This window comes from Hyperolius riggenbachi, chromosome 6, assembly GCF_040937935.1.
Source record: "Hyperolius riggenbachi isolate aHypRig1 chromosome 6, aHypRig1.pri, whole genome shotgun sequence".
Lineage (NCBI taxonomy): Eukaryota > Metazoa > Chordata > Amphibia > Anura > Hyperoliidae > Hyperolius > Hyperolius riggenbachi.
This window is the reverse complement of record NC_090651.1, coordinates 311,194,277-311,211,783: the sequence shown is the minus strand read 5'-3', so window position 1 is coordinate 311,211,783 and position 17,507 is coordinate 311,194,277. Positions and strand designations below refer to the sequence as shown.

The following is a 17,507-nucleotide window of genomic DNA, read 5'->3' as shown; positions in this document are numbered from 1 at the left end:
TAGCGGCGGTTTAGCAGGGGCACACGTGCCCCTGCTATCTATGAGGTCTGAAGCGAGATTTATTCTCGCTTCAGACTCTCTTTAAAGGAATCATCAGGCAAAAAAATAAAAAATTAGCGTTACTCACTTGGGGCTTTCTCCAGCCCCTTGCAGCCGACTGTCCCACGCCGACCGCTCCGCTCTCTGCCGCTGTCCCGGGCACCCCGCATGGTGCAGAGGACGACCTCAAGGTCATCCTTACTGCACCTGTGTGAAGCGCCGCTGTCAATCATGGCCACGTTGTCTGCGGCGCAGTAGTTCTGTGCAGCAGTAGTTCGGCGCAGCAGCCACGTCTGCGCAGTGCACCGCGGACGTGGCTTCATGCAGGCGCAGTAAGGAAGACCTCAAGGCCGTCCTCTGCACCGTGCGGGGAGCCCGGAACGGCGACGTGGGACAGTCAGCTGCAAGGGGCTGGAGAAAACCCCAGGTGAGTAACACTGATTTTTTTTGCCTGACGATTCCTTTAAAGAGGAACTTTATCCAAGGGATTGAACTTCATTCCAGGCAGTAGCCTACTTTCCCATGAGAAATCTTTATCTTTTATTGAAAATATGATCAGGTGGTTCTGTATGTTTATTTTATTTATTTATAAGGCGCCAACATATTACGCAGTGCTGATATGGCTGATATTGTGGTGAAACCCCTCCCACAGTGTGATGTCATGACCATGGGGTCTTGACAGTTCTTGTTTTGGAACCTTGTTGCATTGTGGGAAATAACATCTTTTTTCAACTGCCAAGCAAGCAATACTCTCAGTAACGAACATTCCATACAGATCACCAGGCAGAACTAAATATGTCACCACTAGTGATACATTTCAAAATGTAAATCAGAGAGAGGAAAGATTTCACAATGGGAAAACACTGACTAAATAAATAATCTACAAACTATCATTGTAGACAATAAGCAATGTTATTAATTATGCTATTTTCACTACAGTTCCTCTGTAAAGTGTACCTAGGATGATGAAGTGTCTCAGGTACCATCGCCATCTCGATGAATGGATGGCCCCGCCAATTTACCCCAAAAGCATGGCCGAGTTGGACGTCGTTGCGCATGCGTGGCTCGCTCCCCGTCTCGCTCGCGTTGCTGGGAGGATTCTGCATTTGCACAGTAGTATTGCGCAATCGCAAAACTCTCCCAGGGACAGAAGCGAGACGAGGAGCACACCTGGCTGTGCATGCGCGATGAAGCGAGACTTGGCCCGGCTTTCAAGCTGAATTACAGGGGACCTGAGCCACCCGGGGAGATGGCGAGTAACGAGTGCCCTTAAAGAGAACCTGTACTGAGCAAAAATATTTAAAATAAACACATGAGGTAACTTCAAATGAACATTCCATAGTTACCTTGCCATCAGTTCCTCTCAGAAGCTCGCCATTTTCTTCTGACAATAATCCCTTCCAGTTCTGACAATATTTTGTCAGATCTGAAATATATCAGTTGCTGTCAGTAAAATATCAGTTGCTGTCAGTTATAGCTAGCTGAGAGGAAAACTGATATGCCAAGTAATGTCTAGGTTTCCCTATGGCTCAAGTGGGCGATGTTACAGTTTAACTGTGTGCTGACCAGAAAGCTGTTATGGGTAATGGCCATTTTCAAAATGGAGGACGGAAAATTCCCTTGATCACAGTGAACAAACAGGACACGGGACAGGAGAAAGACACTGAGGAGTAGACTACATGGAAGGTAAGTATGACTTGTGTGTGCTGATTTTGACTTTTAATTTTCAGTTCAGGTTTTCTTTAAGGAAACTCCAAGTAGGTATGGTACCTGAGATGCTTCTCTTCTCAGGTTCCCTTTAAGGGGGAAAATTCTTGGCAAAAAAAAAAAAGTTTCTTAGTTATGTAGTGATGACTGCCATAAAAAAATCAACACACTCACTTATAGCAATGGGTAGGATGGAGGCGCCCAATGTGTGTTTTAACATATACCGTATATACTCGCAAGCAAGCCGACCCGCATGTAAGCCGACCCCCCCACTTTTACCCCAAAAAACAGGAAAAAATGATTGACCCTCATATAAGCCGGGGGTAGGAAACGCTGGCCGCGTGATCCCCCCAGTATAGCTAGTATAGTGCCCAGTATGGGTAGGTAGTGCCTCAGTATAGCTAGTATAGTGCCCAGTATAGCTAGTATAGTGCCCAATATAGGTAGGTAGTGCTCAGTATAGCTAGTAAAATGCCCCAGTATAGCTAGTATAGTGCTCAGTATAGCTAGTATAGTGCTCAGTATAGCTAGTATAGTGCTCAGTATAGCTAGTATAGTGCTCAGTATAGCTAGTATAGTGCTCAGTATAGCTAGTATAGTGCTCAGTATAGCTAGTATAGTGCTCAGTATAGCTAGTGAAGTGCCCCAGTTTAGCTAGTATAGTGCTCAGTATAGCCAGTATAGTGCTCAGTATAGCCAGTATAGTGCTCAGTATAGCTAGTATAGTGCTCAGTATAGCTAGTGAAGTGCCCCAGTTTAGCTAGTATAGTGCTCAGTATAGTGCCCCATTATAGCTAGTATAGTGCTCAGTATAGTGCCCCATTATAGCTAGTATAGTGCTCAGTATAGCTAGTAAAATGCCCCAGTATAGCTAGTATAGTGCTCAGTATAGCTAGTATAGTGCTCAGTATAGCTAGTGAAGTGCCCCAGTTTAGCTAGTATAGTGCTCAGTATAGCCAGTATAGTGCTCAGTATAGCCAGTATAGTGCTCAGTATAGCTAGTATAGTGCTCAGTATAGCTAGTGAAGTGCCCCAGTTTAGCTAGTATAGTGCTCAGTATAGCTAGTATAGTGCTCAGTATAGCTAGTATAGTGCCCCATTATAGCTAGTATAGTGCCCCCAGTATAGCTAGTATAGTGCCCCCAGTATAGCTAGTATAGTGCCCCAGTATAGCTTCTATAGTGCCCCAGTATAGCTTGTATAGTGCCCCATATAGCTAGCATAGTGCCCCATATAGCTAGCATAGTGCCCCAGTATGGGTGGGTGGGTGGATAGGTGCTGTCCCTCCCCGCTCCCCCCGCGGCTGCCGCTGCTATTACCTTACGCGGCGCCGCTTCCACTATCCCCGTCCTCCTCCGGTAACTATTTAATTCACAGCAGCGCGCCCCTCGCTGCTGTGATGACGCAGGAAACCATAGAGAGCGGTTCCCATAGTAACGGCCGCTCTCTATGGTTTCCTCCGTCATCACAGCAGCGAGGGGCGCGCTGCTGTGAATTAGTTACCGGAGGAGGACAGGGATAGTGGAAGCGCCGCCGCCTAAGGTAATAGCAGCGGCAGCCGCGGGGGGAGCGGGGAGGGACAGCACCTACACACCCACCCACCCACCCATGACTCGCAAGCAAGCCGACCCCCCAACTTTTGGCCCACTTTTGGGGGGTCAAAAATTCGGCTTGCTTGCGAGTATATACGGTAAATAAAAAAAGAGAGGTGATAGAGTGTAGGTGCCTCTGATAGGCTATTAGAAGCACCTACACTCTATCCCATATGCTATCAAGTCACTTTATATTGACCTGAGGAAGCGGGCCATGACCCGTGAAACACGTTGTTGGATTGCTTTTTGAATATTTTTTAATACATTTTTTCCCAGTTAAACTGGTGTCTATATCTTCTGGAGAGGTAAGCAATTACTTCTCTTTTTATTTTAAGACACTAAAATAGAACATACATTGGGCGCCTCCATTCTACCCACTACCAGTCAGGAGTCCTTTGGGGGTAGTAGATTTGTAGTTTTCCTGGAAAGTCTATCGTACTACAGGAGAGCGACCATCCAGTATCCAGCAGAACCTGGAGTACCGAGCAGGGACAGTTAATTCCCAACAGGCCTACACTTCCCGGAATTGCAACCCACCTTTGTGAGTATATATCTATATAAGTTTATCCTCCCTATAGCTAACGATACTGCACCATTGGGCTCCCGGTCTCTCCCTACTTCTCACCTAGGTATTTTTGGTCCCAACAAGAATGACAGAAGAAAACCCAGCTATCACTCACTAATATCAGGCCTCAATATTCTAATGGTCTGGCTATTTTTTGTACAGCCCAAACCATTGCAGGAACAAACCACACAGATGCTGCCTTTATGATTCACCTAACCCTGAAGAACAGCACTCCCACATGGGAAGTAGCCCTTTCATAGTCTTGCTGACCAGTTTTCAGCTTTCACTCGCCGAACATCTCTGCCAAATTCTACCATACGTATACGTTGCCTCATTTTGCTCATTCATTGGGTAATCATTGTTTAGCAACTTAACATACACAATTGATATGTGTTTTTGCTTGTTATACCATATTGTTATACCAATAGCTGCATGACTATTATTTGCACTAGACGGTCATTCATTTATGCATCTATTGTATGAAAGTGTCAGTGTTGCTCTCAATGATACTTTGTAGGATGCAGCAGCTGATTGAGACAAAGGGCTTCTTGTAGCCTACAAACAGAGAAAACTACAACAAATACTCAATTAAAGAACTTAATGAACCATTGTTAACATTTTATTCCACCCTTTTTTCTCACTGCGGTGAGGGGAAGTGGTGAGCGGTACGAATGTGCGATTCAACGGCTTATGATAGTTACTAATTTGGTATGTACCAGAATACATTTTTGCAGCATTTATTGTCTATTTCACTAATTAAAGGACCACTATCATGAAAAGTGTAACATGTAAATTACATGTATAACACATACAACTAAAGGTGGCCACACACCATACAATTTTTTAAACATCTGTTCAATTTAAGAATTGCAATCAATTTTTCTGACATTGTAACATTTCAAAAATATGACAAATGTACCACACACAGATGTTCAATTTTTTCCCAAATATGATAAAAAATAATTGGAAACTGACAAAATTGCTAGGGTGTGTAGAGATGTTTCTAGAGATTGTATGGTGTGTGTTAGATTGTCAATTTATTAATATACAGGTCCTTCTAAAAAAGTTAGCATATTGTGATAAATTTCATTATTTTTTGTAATGTACTGATAAACATTAGACTTTCATATATTTTAGATTCATTACACACAACTGAAGTAGTTCAAGCCTTTTATTGTTTTAATATTGATGATTTTGGCATACAGCTCATGAAAACCCCAAATTCCTATCTCAAAAAATTTGCATATTTCATCCGACCAATAAAAGAAAAGTGTTTTTAAAACAAAAAAAAGTCAACCTTCAAATAATTATGTTCATGCACTAAATACTTGGTCGAGAATCCTTTTGCAGAAATGACTGCTTCAATGCGACGTGGCATGGAGGCAATCAGCCTGTGACACTGCTTAGGTGTTATGGAGGCCCAGGATACTTCAATAGCGGCCTTAAGCTCATCCAGAGTGTTGGGTCTTGCGTCTCTCAACTTTCTCTTCACAATATCCCACAGATTCTCTATGGGGTTCAGGTCAGGAGAGTTGGCAGGCCAATTGAGCACAGTAATACCATGGTCAGTAAACCATTTACCAGTGGTTTTGGCACTGTGAGCAGGTGCCAGGTCGTGCTGAAAAATGAAATCTTCATCTCCATAAAGCTTTTCAGCAGATGGAAGCATGAAGTGCTCCAAAATCTCTAGCTAGCTGCATTGACCCTGCCCTTGATAAAACACAGTGGACCAACACCAGCAGCTGACATGGCACCCCAGACCATCACTGACTGTGGGTACTTGACACTGGACTTCAGGCATTTTGGTCATTCCCTCTCCCCAGTCTTCCTCCAGACTCTGGCACCTTGATTTCAGAATGACATGCAAAAGTTGCTTTCATCTGAAAAAAGTACTTTGGACCACTGAGCAACAGTCCAGTGCTGCTTCTCTTTAGCCCAGGTCAGGTGCTTCTGCCGCTGTTTCTGGTTCAAAAGTGGCTTGACCTGGGGAATGCGGCACCTGTAGCCCATTTCCTGCACACGCCTGTACACGGTGGCTCTGGATGTTTCTACTCCAGACTCAGTCCACTGCTTCCGCAGGTCCCCCAAGGTCTGGAATCGGTCCTTCTCCACAATCTTCCTCAGGGTCCGGTCACCTCTTCTCGTTGTGCAGCGTTTTCTGCCACACTTTTTCCTTCCCACTGAGGTGCCTTGATACAGCACTCTGGGAACAGCCTATTCGTTCAGAAATTTCTTTCTGTGTCTTACCCTCTTGCTTGAGGGTGTCAACGATGGCCTTCTGGACAGCAGTCAGGTCGGCAGTCTTACCCATAATTGCGGGTTTGAGTAATGAACCAGGCTGGGAGTTTTTAAAAGTCTCAGGAATCTTTTGCAAGTTTTTTAGAGTTAATTAGTTGATTCAGATGATTAGGTTTATAGTTCGTTTAGAGAACCTTTTCATGATATACTAATTTTTTGAGATAGGAATTTTGGGTTTTCATGAGCTGTATGCCAAAATCATCAATATTAAAACAATGAAAGGCTTGAACTACTTCAGTCGTGTGTAATGAATCTAAAATATATGAAAGTCTAATGTTTATCAGTACATTACAGAAAATAATGAACTTTATCACAATATGCTAATTTTTTGAGAAGGACCTGTATATTAATAAATTGACAATCTAACACACACCATACAATCTCTAGAAAGATTGAAGAAAAATATGTGGCATTCCGGATCAATAAAAATCAAAGAAAACGGGAAATCCGATCGGATTTTTCAGTCGAATGAAAAAAAGCTTTCGATCTTTTGGGAGATCTGATCGTTGTTATCAAATTGACATAAAATCGAATCATTTTATTGTATCGTGTGGCCACCTTAAAAAAAATCTGTAATTAAAACACCTCCCCTGGGGGGGGGGGGGGGGGGGGGATGGTACTCACCTCGGGTGGGGGAAGCCTCCAGATCCTATTAAAGCTTCCCCCGTCCTCCTCGGTCCCACGGCGGCAGAGATAAAGCTCCCCGAACAGTGTTAATGTAAATAAGCGGCGGCGATGTAAAGATTTACCTTTTGGCTCCGGCGCAGTATCCTCTCTTCCCACGGAGATAGGCGAAAATAGCCGATGTCCGTCGGGCCGCTCTACTGCGCAGGTGCAAGTCTCCTGCGCCTGTGTAGTAGAGCGGACCGGATGAAGATCGGCTATTTTCGCCTATCTCCGTCAGAAGAGCCGGAACAGCGCCCCTGCTGGAGCCAGGAGAGTTAAATATTGCACAGGCTGTCGTATTTGTCACCTGTGCGTTCCAGGGGCTGCAGAGAGACCGCCGTGGGACACAGGAGGACGGGGGAAGCCTCAATAGGGTCCAGAGGCTTCCCCGAACTGAGGTGAGTACCCGCCAGGGGAAGTTTTTTTCAGTACAAGTTTTCTTTAAGAAGTACAATTCTCTCTGAGTAAAATGAGCTATAAATTAATTTTCTCCTGTGTGGCTGTCACTTACAGCAGGTAGTAGAAATGTGACAGAACTAACTAGCCCATCTCCTCATGGGGTATTCTCATGTTTTTTTTTTAATTTGCTTAGTGAATGGCAGTTGCTCACTCCAACTGCCAGAATAGTGTGCAAACGGGTGGGAGGGCAGATGGCATCTTTGTATAGATTTCATCTAGGGATTGCTTTTGTAAAAAAAAAAAAAATACTAAAAATCCCCAAATGTACCAGTAGAAAAACTGTCCGATTTCTATTACCTATTGTAAGTTACAACAACATGAGACAAAAGTAATTTATGGTTCATTGTACTCTAGAAGCAATGTTCTTATTTGTATGTAAACATTTACATACACTAAACACTACACTAAACATTTTACTATAATATTTCTATTTGCTTTGTTCAATGTCATTCTATGTAATAAGGTGTATTAGAAGTGACAATTGTTCATGAAGTACTTTTTGAGCATTTGTTGTAATTTATGCATCTAGCACTTAGAAGCTGCTTTTACATGCATGAACTGCTTTCAGTTGTGTTTTTTTGTTACTATGTGTGCGCTGTATTGGCCTTAGGAGTAATCTGTTAGTATTATTATTTAGTATTTATATACTACGGACATCTATAGTGCTGCCTGATTGACTGGGGTCATTGGAGAGCCATTATCTGCAATAGTGTATATACTTACTATATATACTATACTATATACTATACTATACCGCACATGATGAATGATTAATGCTGCTACAAGAGCAGTGGGGTAATGACTATTGGGGGAGGGCCATAAAACGTAGCACCCAAATGACATTTACCCCCTTTACTCTCACAAATAGGGATTTGTTTAGGGGGTCTCTGATTTCTGCTGCTTTTTTTTCTCTATTAAAAAGACTTTTTTTTAAATTCCCTCTCTCCCCCCAAATTGACCACGTTACATACACTACATGATACATACATATACATATGTCTATGGAAGGGATTCGATTGTGAGCCCTTCCGTGGGACAGTTAAGTGACAAGACTGTTCCCTGTACAGCGCTCTGGGAGATTGCAGTGCTATAATACATATATTTACCCCTGTATATAAAAAAAACAGCTTGCCAGCCACAATCGCGGGCTGGCAGGCTGATCACTCTGTTTACTAATGGGGGCTCCCGCTAGTGTGATCTCCCGTCTAATCTCTATCCTCTCGAGATCATGCCATAGGCGTGATCGGGGAACGAGTGATCCACTTAGCAGCCGCCATCCTGCGTTAGGCGGTCGCAGAGTGGTTAAACCAGCTCTAAACAGGACAGTGGTGAAATAGTCAGTATTAACCCAGATGTGTGTGGTTTTTTTTTCTATCTTTTTAAGATTTTTACCTGTAACTTACCACAATGTATCATGCAAGGGTCTAGTAAACATTTTGTGTATAATAAAAGTTTCAAACACAGAATAATTAAAAAAAATACATTTTATGTAATTTTACTTTTCTGCCGGACCACAATTTCCCCACTTCAGCTTTTTGGCATAAAACATAGTTTTTTTGATTGCTTATTTTGCATTAAAATGCGTGTTTTTCACATACAGGTTTCCAGAATATGAATGCAAATTGTCATGTGTAAAACACATCCAAACCCCCCCCCCAAAAAAAAAAAAAAAAACGTTATGAGTGACCATTCTGTTCAGCTTGAATTTATATTTGTACTGTTTTCTTGTTCTATTATTTTTATAAGACACTGCTAAAACCACATTGTACCTGCTTGCTAACTGCATTTGATGATATTGTCATTGTTTTTCCTCCGAGCTGGGGGGAATTACGTTCCTCATTTTCTTCTTTTCCTGGACATTGAGCTCTTCTTGGTGTGGAGTAATGAAGGCAGACACGCCCCCATCCCACTGCTTTCGCTTTGTTCAAGCCTGTTTTTCTGAGTCGTAGACCCAAACAATATGCTGTTTTATCCTGACATGTATTTTGGACTCTAGATACATGTGTGATAATTTACAGGAAAAAACGAACAGAGGCGCCAGAAGAGAAAAAAACTATCCTAAAATAGTTAAAAATTGCTTGGAAGGCAGTGGTGGACTTACCTTCTATAAGCAGACACTAGAAACTGTCAATTATTAAACAAACAATTTATTGGCATACTCCACAATCAGATGCAACGCATACAACAGCACTGTGTTCAGTAAACGCCATGCGCCTCTGTTCATTTTTGGCTGTGACGTATCCACCCTTGGTGGAGGGGGAACCCCCCTTTTTTCCTATCTACAGAGAGCGACTTCTTAATCCCGAGTGGGGACAGGTTAAACTCCTTACCTGCCTATACAGTGGTTGCCTTGGAGGTAAGCCTTGTTTGTGCGTATAACACTTTTATACTTTCTCATTTCTCCACATTCCAGTACATACTACACTATATTGGGCTCTCGGCATTTGCTCTTTTTTTTACATGTGATAATTTGTTATATTGTGTCATTTTCTTCTGGCCACTTTGCGTGGCTTAATTGTTCACATTTTCATTATCTGTTCAATAAAAGATTTAACGAGAAACCCCCCCCCAAAAAACAGAACCTACCTTAGTACTGCTGGACGAGCCTGACTCGTCCATACCTCCAGGGAAGTTAAAGTGTAGAACACGATTTAGTGATCTATAAGGTTGCCAATATGTTGATTGCAGCTTTATAAAAGAGGCATGAAGGCAGAAAATGATGCCCACTAGGATGAGTAGACTAAAAATGGCGACCGGAGCCCATATTTATATGTAATTAATGATCTTGTACTCGTCTGTTTGTAGGTCTTACCTTTTGTAATGTATAGATAAAAGAAGTCACAATATAGGATGGTTTGTACAAGACCGGCAACAATTGCGATTAGATCGAAGAATCCTTCAAACTGGAAGCGCCAGATCCAGTTAAAGAGATAGAGGGTACGGTAGATTCCCAAAGCGAAAAGGTAGTGGCTTGTGATGGTCTCTGCCTCCCCAGTCTTGCTGACCATGAACAGCTGTGGCAGGATAGCGACAGACTCCAGATAGATGGAAAATGTCCACAAGATCTGTGGGATAAACAGGGACAGAGAGGTGTGGATAATCATTTTGGTAACAACAAGAATGGTTGTTATTAATGACTTGCTACAGAATATATACATACACAGATCATATACTCTGTGCCCTGAGTAAAGAGGCCACCGGGACAGAACTTAGCCACCAGAAAATTATTAAAACCATTCATTTGTGCTGCTAAGGTCTGTTACCACAGAGGACACATGCCTGCACCTTCCTGAATGAATGAAGGGCTTACTCAATAAGTATAGAGTTGGTATAGTCTACTTGAGTAGTCGCCAGGAAAATCTCCTAGCACTAGCAGCATAGGCCTACACACATTCTTAGTTTTGGTTTAAATCTATGATGGGCATTCTCATAGTTAGGATCAGAAGAGGTTTGAGGAAGGGCTAGTTTGAGCTTGTCTAGGTTTACAGGACAAAAATAAGGGAAAAAAATGATCCTAAACCTGGTGGCATCTATAGTGCAGGGGCATCTTATGGACCTTTTACCTAAGGCTTAGGAAGATGATGTGGCCTTGCAAGAGTCAGATGTATTTCAGACATATTTGGTAGTGAGTTGAGCCATGCAATGTCATCAGAATTGCTCTCTATAGCATAAATAGCTTTTTTATGTTCTAGTACTATGTTGTTAACTTTCTCTTCTGTTCAAAGTGCAACTCTGTCATCTAGAGCTGTTTTATTGGGAGGATTGTTTGTATAGCCCATAATAACCGGTTATTCCTGATATTCTTTCAGATTCTTTTTTCATACATCATCTCATTGAAAGTACCAGACAAGTACAACACATGTAGTAATGCTGCTGTGTGACACAGAGTTCAGCACAGTTGCTCTCCAGAAACAGCTGATCCATTTTCATCAAGCTGTACTCTCCTTATGTACAGTACATGTTGGTGGCCTCTGGATGGTGCAGTCTTCCTTCATTCACCATCCATAAACGACGTGGTAGGAGCTTAATTCGGTCTAAATTGCTGTGGCCACAAGACATACAGCAGTTGAAAAAAAAAAAAAAAATTATATACCGTATATATATATATATATATATATATATATATATATATATATATATATATATATATATATATCTATCACACGCATATATCTGATGGAATGTGCTCCAAGTGGTCAAAGCAATGGCATTGTCCACTCTTCACTACAATGGGGGAATTTCCATATAGGCAAAACAGCTCAACATTGATTAATATGAATTTCCCATACATTTTTTCTTTAATACAGGTCATAGATTTTTCTAAAAATTCCCAACTGAATGGGCTTCATTTTTCTTTGTGAAAGCTGAGGTTTTGAATTACAGGTGACAACTTTGAGAACAAGGGCTTGTACTTAAAGTCATTGGAAAGCTGCAAAAAAAAGCCAGATACGTACCTAGGGAGAGGGAAGGCTCTGAGAGGGCAGGCTCTGGGTCCTAACAGAACCTCCCTGCTCCTCTCTCAGTCCTCTCTTGGTCCCCATTCCAGCGCTGGCTCCCCCGTAGCATTATTTGGTCCAATACAACTCTCTCCGCCGCCGAAGAGAGACTTTGGAAGTCTTCGGGAGCTCGAGTGCTCCCGAAGACGGGCCGCTTCATTCTGTGCATGCGGGAGCCCCCTCTCTTGCACGTGCGAAGTATGGAGCTGCCTGTCTTCAGAAGGACTTGGCTCCGGAAGACTTCCAAAGTCTTCTTGACAGTCAATGTGTTTCTAAGAGAGAAGCAGTTTAAAAATAGCCTTTATCAGAGCTTAAAGCGGACCCACACAACACACAATGAAAAGTTTTCATTCCACATATAGGCCCATATGCAATTAACTGTTTCTCCTAGGTGATATTTTTAAATGTGTCAACAAAATGCTTTTTAAGCCAAAAGAAAGCAAGAACATACTCAAAATAATTTTGACAGTACTTTTTCACCTACTTTTCAGTACTTTTCCAGTTGAAAAGTACTGAAACGTTTTTTTTAAATAGAGCATGAAAAATTATCTCCTAGGAAAAAACTCAGGTGAAAAAGGGAATTGTACATGGGCCATAGTTGCTGATGAAATTCACTTCTCTGTTCTCTGTGTTTGATTAGATCCAAGTGTCTAATTAGTTCTCATCAGCACTTAACCCTTTCAGTGCTCCCTGCAAAAGTGAAGCCAAGTTAAAACGTAAGGTTTTTTTAAGGTTTCCATAAATTGTAATGAAGATTTTTTTCCCCCATAAAGGTTATTATGCTGTGTCTAATCTTTTAGAGCAAATATGAAGTTCTGAGTCTAGTTCCACTTTAAACATGCTTGTTTTTTTCCTGACCTCATTTTCATGCTTGATGATAAGAGATGCCAAATATATAAAGAGTACCACTCTTCCATAGTTGTTAATAACAAGAGATCCTCGTTGTTGTGTCACTGTGACATGGTGACAAATCATTACTGCAGATTTCGTTTTTCGAGCATTAAAAGAGAATTCGGCTTGCTGAGAAGCCTCCTCCAGATGATTAAGGCTTCTGAGCGATGCTCCAGTGTTCCTGTTCAACAGGCTGGTATCATCAGCATACGCCAGGTATTGTGATGCTCTATTTAGTAGTGTCCCACCTGGGTTTATTCCACTCCTTATAATTATTCTTTCTTACGTCAAGTTGAGAAATGTACAGGAAGTCACCTTGTCCCCAATTCACACTGCAACCAAACTTACAGGATTTATAACACAGGGGATAAGGAAACATAAAAATAATTTTGGCAGCAGCCTACACTCCGAGGTGAATCTAGAGGACGCTCCTCTGACTTAGTCCATTCAGAGGACACTCGTACAGTAACCTGAAAGCCAAAGCGATTGTATGAAGCCTCATGTAAGTGCAGATTTGCTTTTTAAGAGTCTGTTCAGGGTTCCTTTAGGGGTCTATAGCTAAAAGTATTAGAGGCAGTGGGTCGGCAGGACAGCCAGGCAATGTGCACTGTTTAAAGGAATTAAATATGTCAGCCTCCATATATCTCCCCTCATGTTCCTTTTAAAGAAAACCTGGAATGAGAAAATCTCACCTGGGGGGGTACTCACCTGGGGGGAAGCCTCTGGATCCTACTGAGGCTTCCCTTGTCCTCCTTGTCCTCAGGGTCATTGGGACCCTGAGGCTTCCCCCTCCCGAGGTGAGTACTCCCCAGGGGACATGTTTTTTTTGTTACAGGTTCTCTTTAAAGAAAACCTGAAATGAGAGGAATACGGAGGCTGACATGTATTTCCTTTTAAACAGTGCACATTGCCCAGTTGTAGCTATGGACCCTGAACAAGCATGCAAATCAGGCGTTCTGACTGAAGTCTGACTATATTAATTGCGTGCTTGTTACAGGTGTGTGATTCAGACACTACTGATGCATGAAAGATCTGCAGGACTGCCAGGAAACTGGTATTGTTTGAAAGGAAATTAATATAGCAGCCTCCATGTCCCACTCACTGTGTTTTGCCTTTAGGATGCAATTAAATAATTCAAATTCAAAATATTTACAGGCCATTATGTCTCAGCCTAAACGGATTGAAAGAATGTATTTCTGTGATCAGGGAAATGCTTTAATGATACAACAACAAATATCAAACACACAATTGGAGAAACTCACTCCCAAAAAGTTCTCTGCTGCTCTATAAAGCCTGCAGGCTGCTTATAAGCCAATGCGAAGTGCACACATATAATACACCTAGCTTGCAGTGATTAATCAAGCAGAAGCTGAGCAAGTCAGCCAGTCAGTTGGAGAGGGCTTTAGTTGCATATAGACAATGGCTATATGACCCATGCAGTTTAGTTAGGAGGGGGGCAGATGAGAGGGAATATCCTGCACGCTGGTGCCCCCTGCTGGTCATATAGCCATTGTCTATATGCAACTGAAGCCCTCTCCAACTGACTGGCTGACTTGCTCAGCTTCTGCTTGATTAATCACTGCAAGCTAGGTGTATTATATGTGTGCACTTCTCATTGGCTTATAAGCAGCCTGCAGGCTTTATAAAGCAGCAGAGAACTGTTTTGGAGTGAGTTTCTCCAATTGTGTGTTTGGTAAGTTTTAGAGCAGTAGGAGACAGGCCTTGGAGGTGGCAGCTCCAAGGTTTTGGCTTCGCTCACATATGGTGTTAGATGCTGGTTCTGGGGCCCCGGGCAGTAAGAGTTCCCGGGGCCCCAGGCTGGCTCATGCACCATTGTTTTTAACAACAACAAATATCGCCATAAATTCATTCATTGTGAGATGCTGGCTGAAGTGAAGGGCTTTTCCCAACCATCAGAGGGATATTTATGTAAAGTGAGGGATACAGTTCTGGAAAATATAACCACTGTAAAAATGATCTGTTTCTAAGGCTCTCTTTTTTTCACATGCGAAAGTATTAAATGGAACAACTGTGCCTTCGTTTTTAGGAACGGCTGACAAGATTTCTCCTTATTTCCAACAAAAAATATTGTTCTTTCAAACGTAATTTTAAAGGAAATGACAAGGCATCAAAATAAGAGAAATGAGGCAGAATAATTCAAAGAAACCATATTCCCTGTTCACTCTTAAATAAAATGCCAATACTGTTTTGACTAAAGAATGTTCAGAAATCAGTTTTTGGTGGAATAACCCCCTCTTGCAATCACAACTTTCATGCTTTTGGGCACACTCTCCAAAAGGATAACCTTATATGTGGTTGATTCTTGCGTCCTTCACAAAGAAACATCTGCCTGATTCCAGCCTTGCTGAAGCACCCCCAGATTATCATTGACCCTCCTCCATATTTCAAAGTTGGTACAGGACACTGTGGGTCTTCCAAACATTCCTGCATCACCTTCTTCATACTGTAGCAGTGGATCATGTCAGTCAGGATCAACTCACATGACAGTACTATTGATCAATAGTACCACTGAACACAGGCATAGCAACAGTCAGCTTAGCTCTACTGCAGGAAAACATGAATAGATTAAAATGAAAATAATGTTCTCTTCCACCATTTCTGCTTGTTTGTAATGTCTGTGATAACACCTTAGGCAAAACATTCCATGCAGTAAGAATAGAGCTATACATTAGCTGGGCTTGTTTGGGGTGGGGTGGGGGGGGGCAGTTGAGCTGAAAAACGGAAGAAAAGAGAACAGCATGGGGCATCACTGGTACAAGTTAAGAAGTTTTCTGCTGCCTGGTCATTTGAACCCATTGATCGTTTGTAAGGCATTGAAGCAATGAGTATTTAACACTCTATAAGATGCATTAACAAATCAAGCCCAAAATTAGATAGTAGGTCGGCTTTAATATTTATGTTTAACCCCTCCTTTTCTTACCTCTAGAGGGGTGAAATCATGGTTGACTAGAAAAGCCAGAATGGCGGTTGGTACAATGAGGAACTCCACGCGGAAGGTGTCATGGTTCCCATCATATGTGGCTTTGAACTTGCTGTAGATCATCCACACAGTGGCGTAAGAACTTCCAACATATACAAGCTGCAAAGACAGAGAAGACGACTTAGTACACCACACAATATTACAGGTATGCAGAAGGTGTATAGCGATAGTGGTCAGGGGGAAGTACAGGGGCGGGTCCCAGGAAGAAGAGAGAAATAAACACGAGGGCACGACAGTGATGTAGAGCAGGGGTCCCCAACCTTTTCCGGCCCGGGAACCACCTTCTGACCAAATTTTATTCTGGGGACCGCCGGGGGGGGGGGGGGGGGGGGGGGGGGGGGGGGGGGGGGGGGGAGGGGGGGGGCGAATGCGGGGGAGGAGAGGTGGGGGCGTGGACGTTGGGTGCGCGTCCTAGTGGACGTTGGGGCGCTTTACGGGGGGGGGGGGGCTAGGGTGCAGTGGCACAGCTAGCATAGTTGCCCCAGTATAGGGAGTTTAGTTGCCCCAGTATGGCTAGTATAGTAGTGCCCAGGTATAGCCAGTATAGTGCCCCAGTATAGCCAGTATAGTGCCCAGTATGGCTAGAATAGTGTCCAGTATAGCTAGAATAGTGCTCAGTATAGGTAGGTAGTGCCCAGTATAGCTAGTATAGTGCCCAGTATAGCCAGTATAGTGCCCCAGTATAGCTGGTATAGTGCCCAGTATAGCGCTCCAGTATAGCCAGTATAGTGCCCCAGTATAGCTAGTATAGTGCCCAGTATAGTGCTCAGTATAGGTAGGTAGTCATACGCCCCAGTATAGCCAGTATAGTGCCCCAGTATAGCTAGTATAGTGCCCAGTATAGTGCCCCAGTATAGCTGGTATAGTGCCCAGTATAGCCAGTATAGTGCCCCAGTATAGTGCCCAGTATAGCCAGTATAGTGTACTTTCCAGCAGCGTGTACTTTCCAGCAGCGTAGCTCCCGGCTGCTGTGTGTTATGCGGCAGGAAGCAGGGCAGCGGCTTCCTGTAAGGTTACAATGGGAACCGAGCCCTGCTTCCTGCCGCATCACACACAGCAGCCGGGAGATACGCTGCTGGAAAGTACACGCGCTGGAGAGGGGAGAGCGGCAGCTGCTAAGGTAATAACAGCGGCGGTCGCGGGGACGGGCGGGGGGAAGAGGACAGTCCTGCGGCCCAACTGGGAACGTCCCGCGGACCACCAGTGGGCCGCGGACCACAGGTTGGGGATCCCCGATGTAGAGGACAACAGAGATGGCCACATTCAAATCATTTCAACTTGCACTCAAATTTTATGTCAATTCTATGCAGCTTGAAACTAGACAAATCAAAATAAAGTCCCTATCCATTCTGATTGATGCAAATTCAAGCTGCATATAATGTACATGAACAGTAGAGTCCCAGTTAACGAGGACTTAACCAACTGATATTTAGGGGAGGCCATGGGTAGATAACATGCATAGATAACGTAAGTAAATTAAAGTACCCCTGACCTGGTCTCCCTTCCCAATACTTTTAATATTGTTTTATTACTGGTGTTGTGACTATGTCATAGCACCACCCTGCCACCTCCAGCACCCGCTGTGGACCCCATTCTGCTGTCTATTATGGGCGGGAAGAAGTGGCAGTTCTTCTTCCCCTCTGCCCGTCCATAATTCCGCCCCTTCTACTCTCTGCTTTAGTTCCAGATATGATTCACTGCACACAGCGTGCAGGGTAGCTGCGCTGTGTGCGGGCTTGTGGTAATTGAGGTCAGAAGGATATCCGACCTCAATTCTCACAAGCCCTCACACA

At 43.2% G+C, this 17,507-nt stretch overlaps 1 protein-coding gene across 1 annotated transcript in view; it reads right to left on the bottom strand.

Annotated features, from left to right (window-relative positions):
* KDELR1 (KDEL endoplasmic reticulum protein retention receptor 1) overlaps window positions 1–17,507 on the bottom strand; it is a 51,982-nt gene that overhangs the window by 3,377 nt on the left and 31,098 nt on the right. The window contains exons 3-4 of the mRNA XM_068241309.1: window positions 15,655–15,813; window positions 10,139–10,391 (exon numbers count right to left, since the gene is read on the bottom strand). Of these exons, the coding sequence (XP_068097410.1) occupies window positions 10,139–10,391; window positions 15,655–15,813 (412 nt within the window). The remainder of the gene's footprint in view (window positions 1–10,138; window positions 10,392–15,654; window positions 15,814–17,507) is intronic.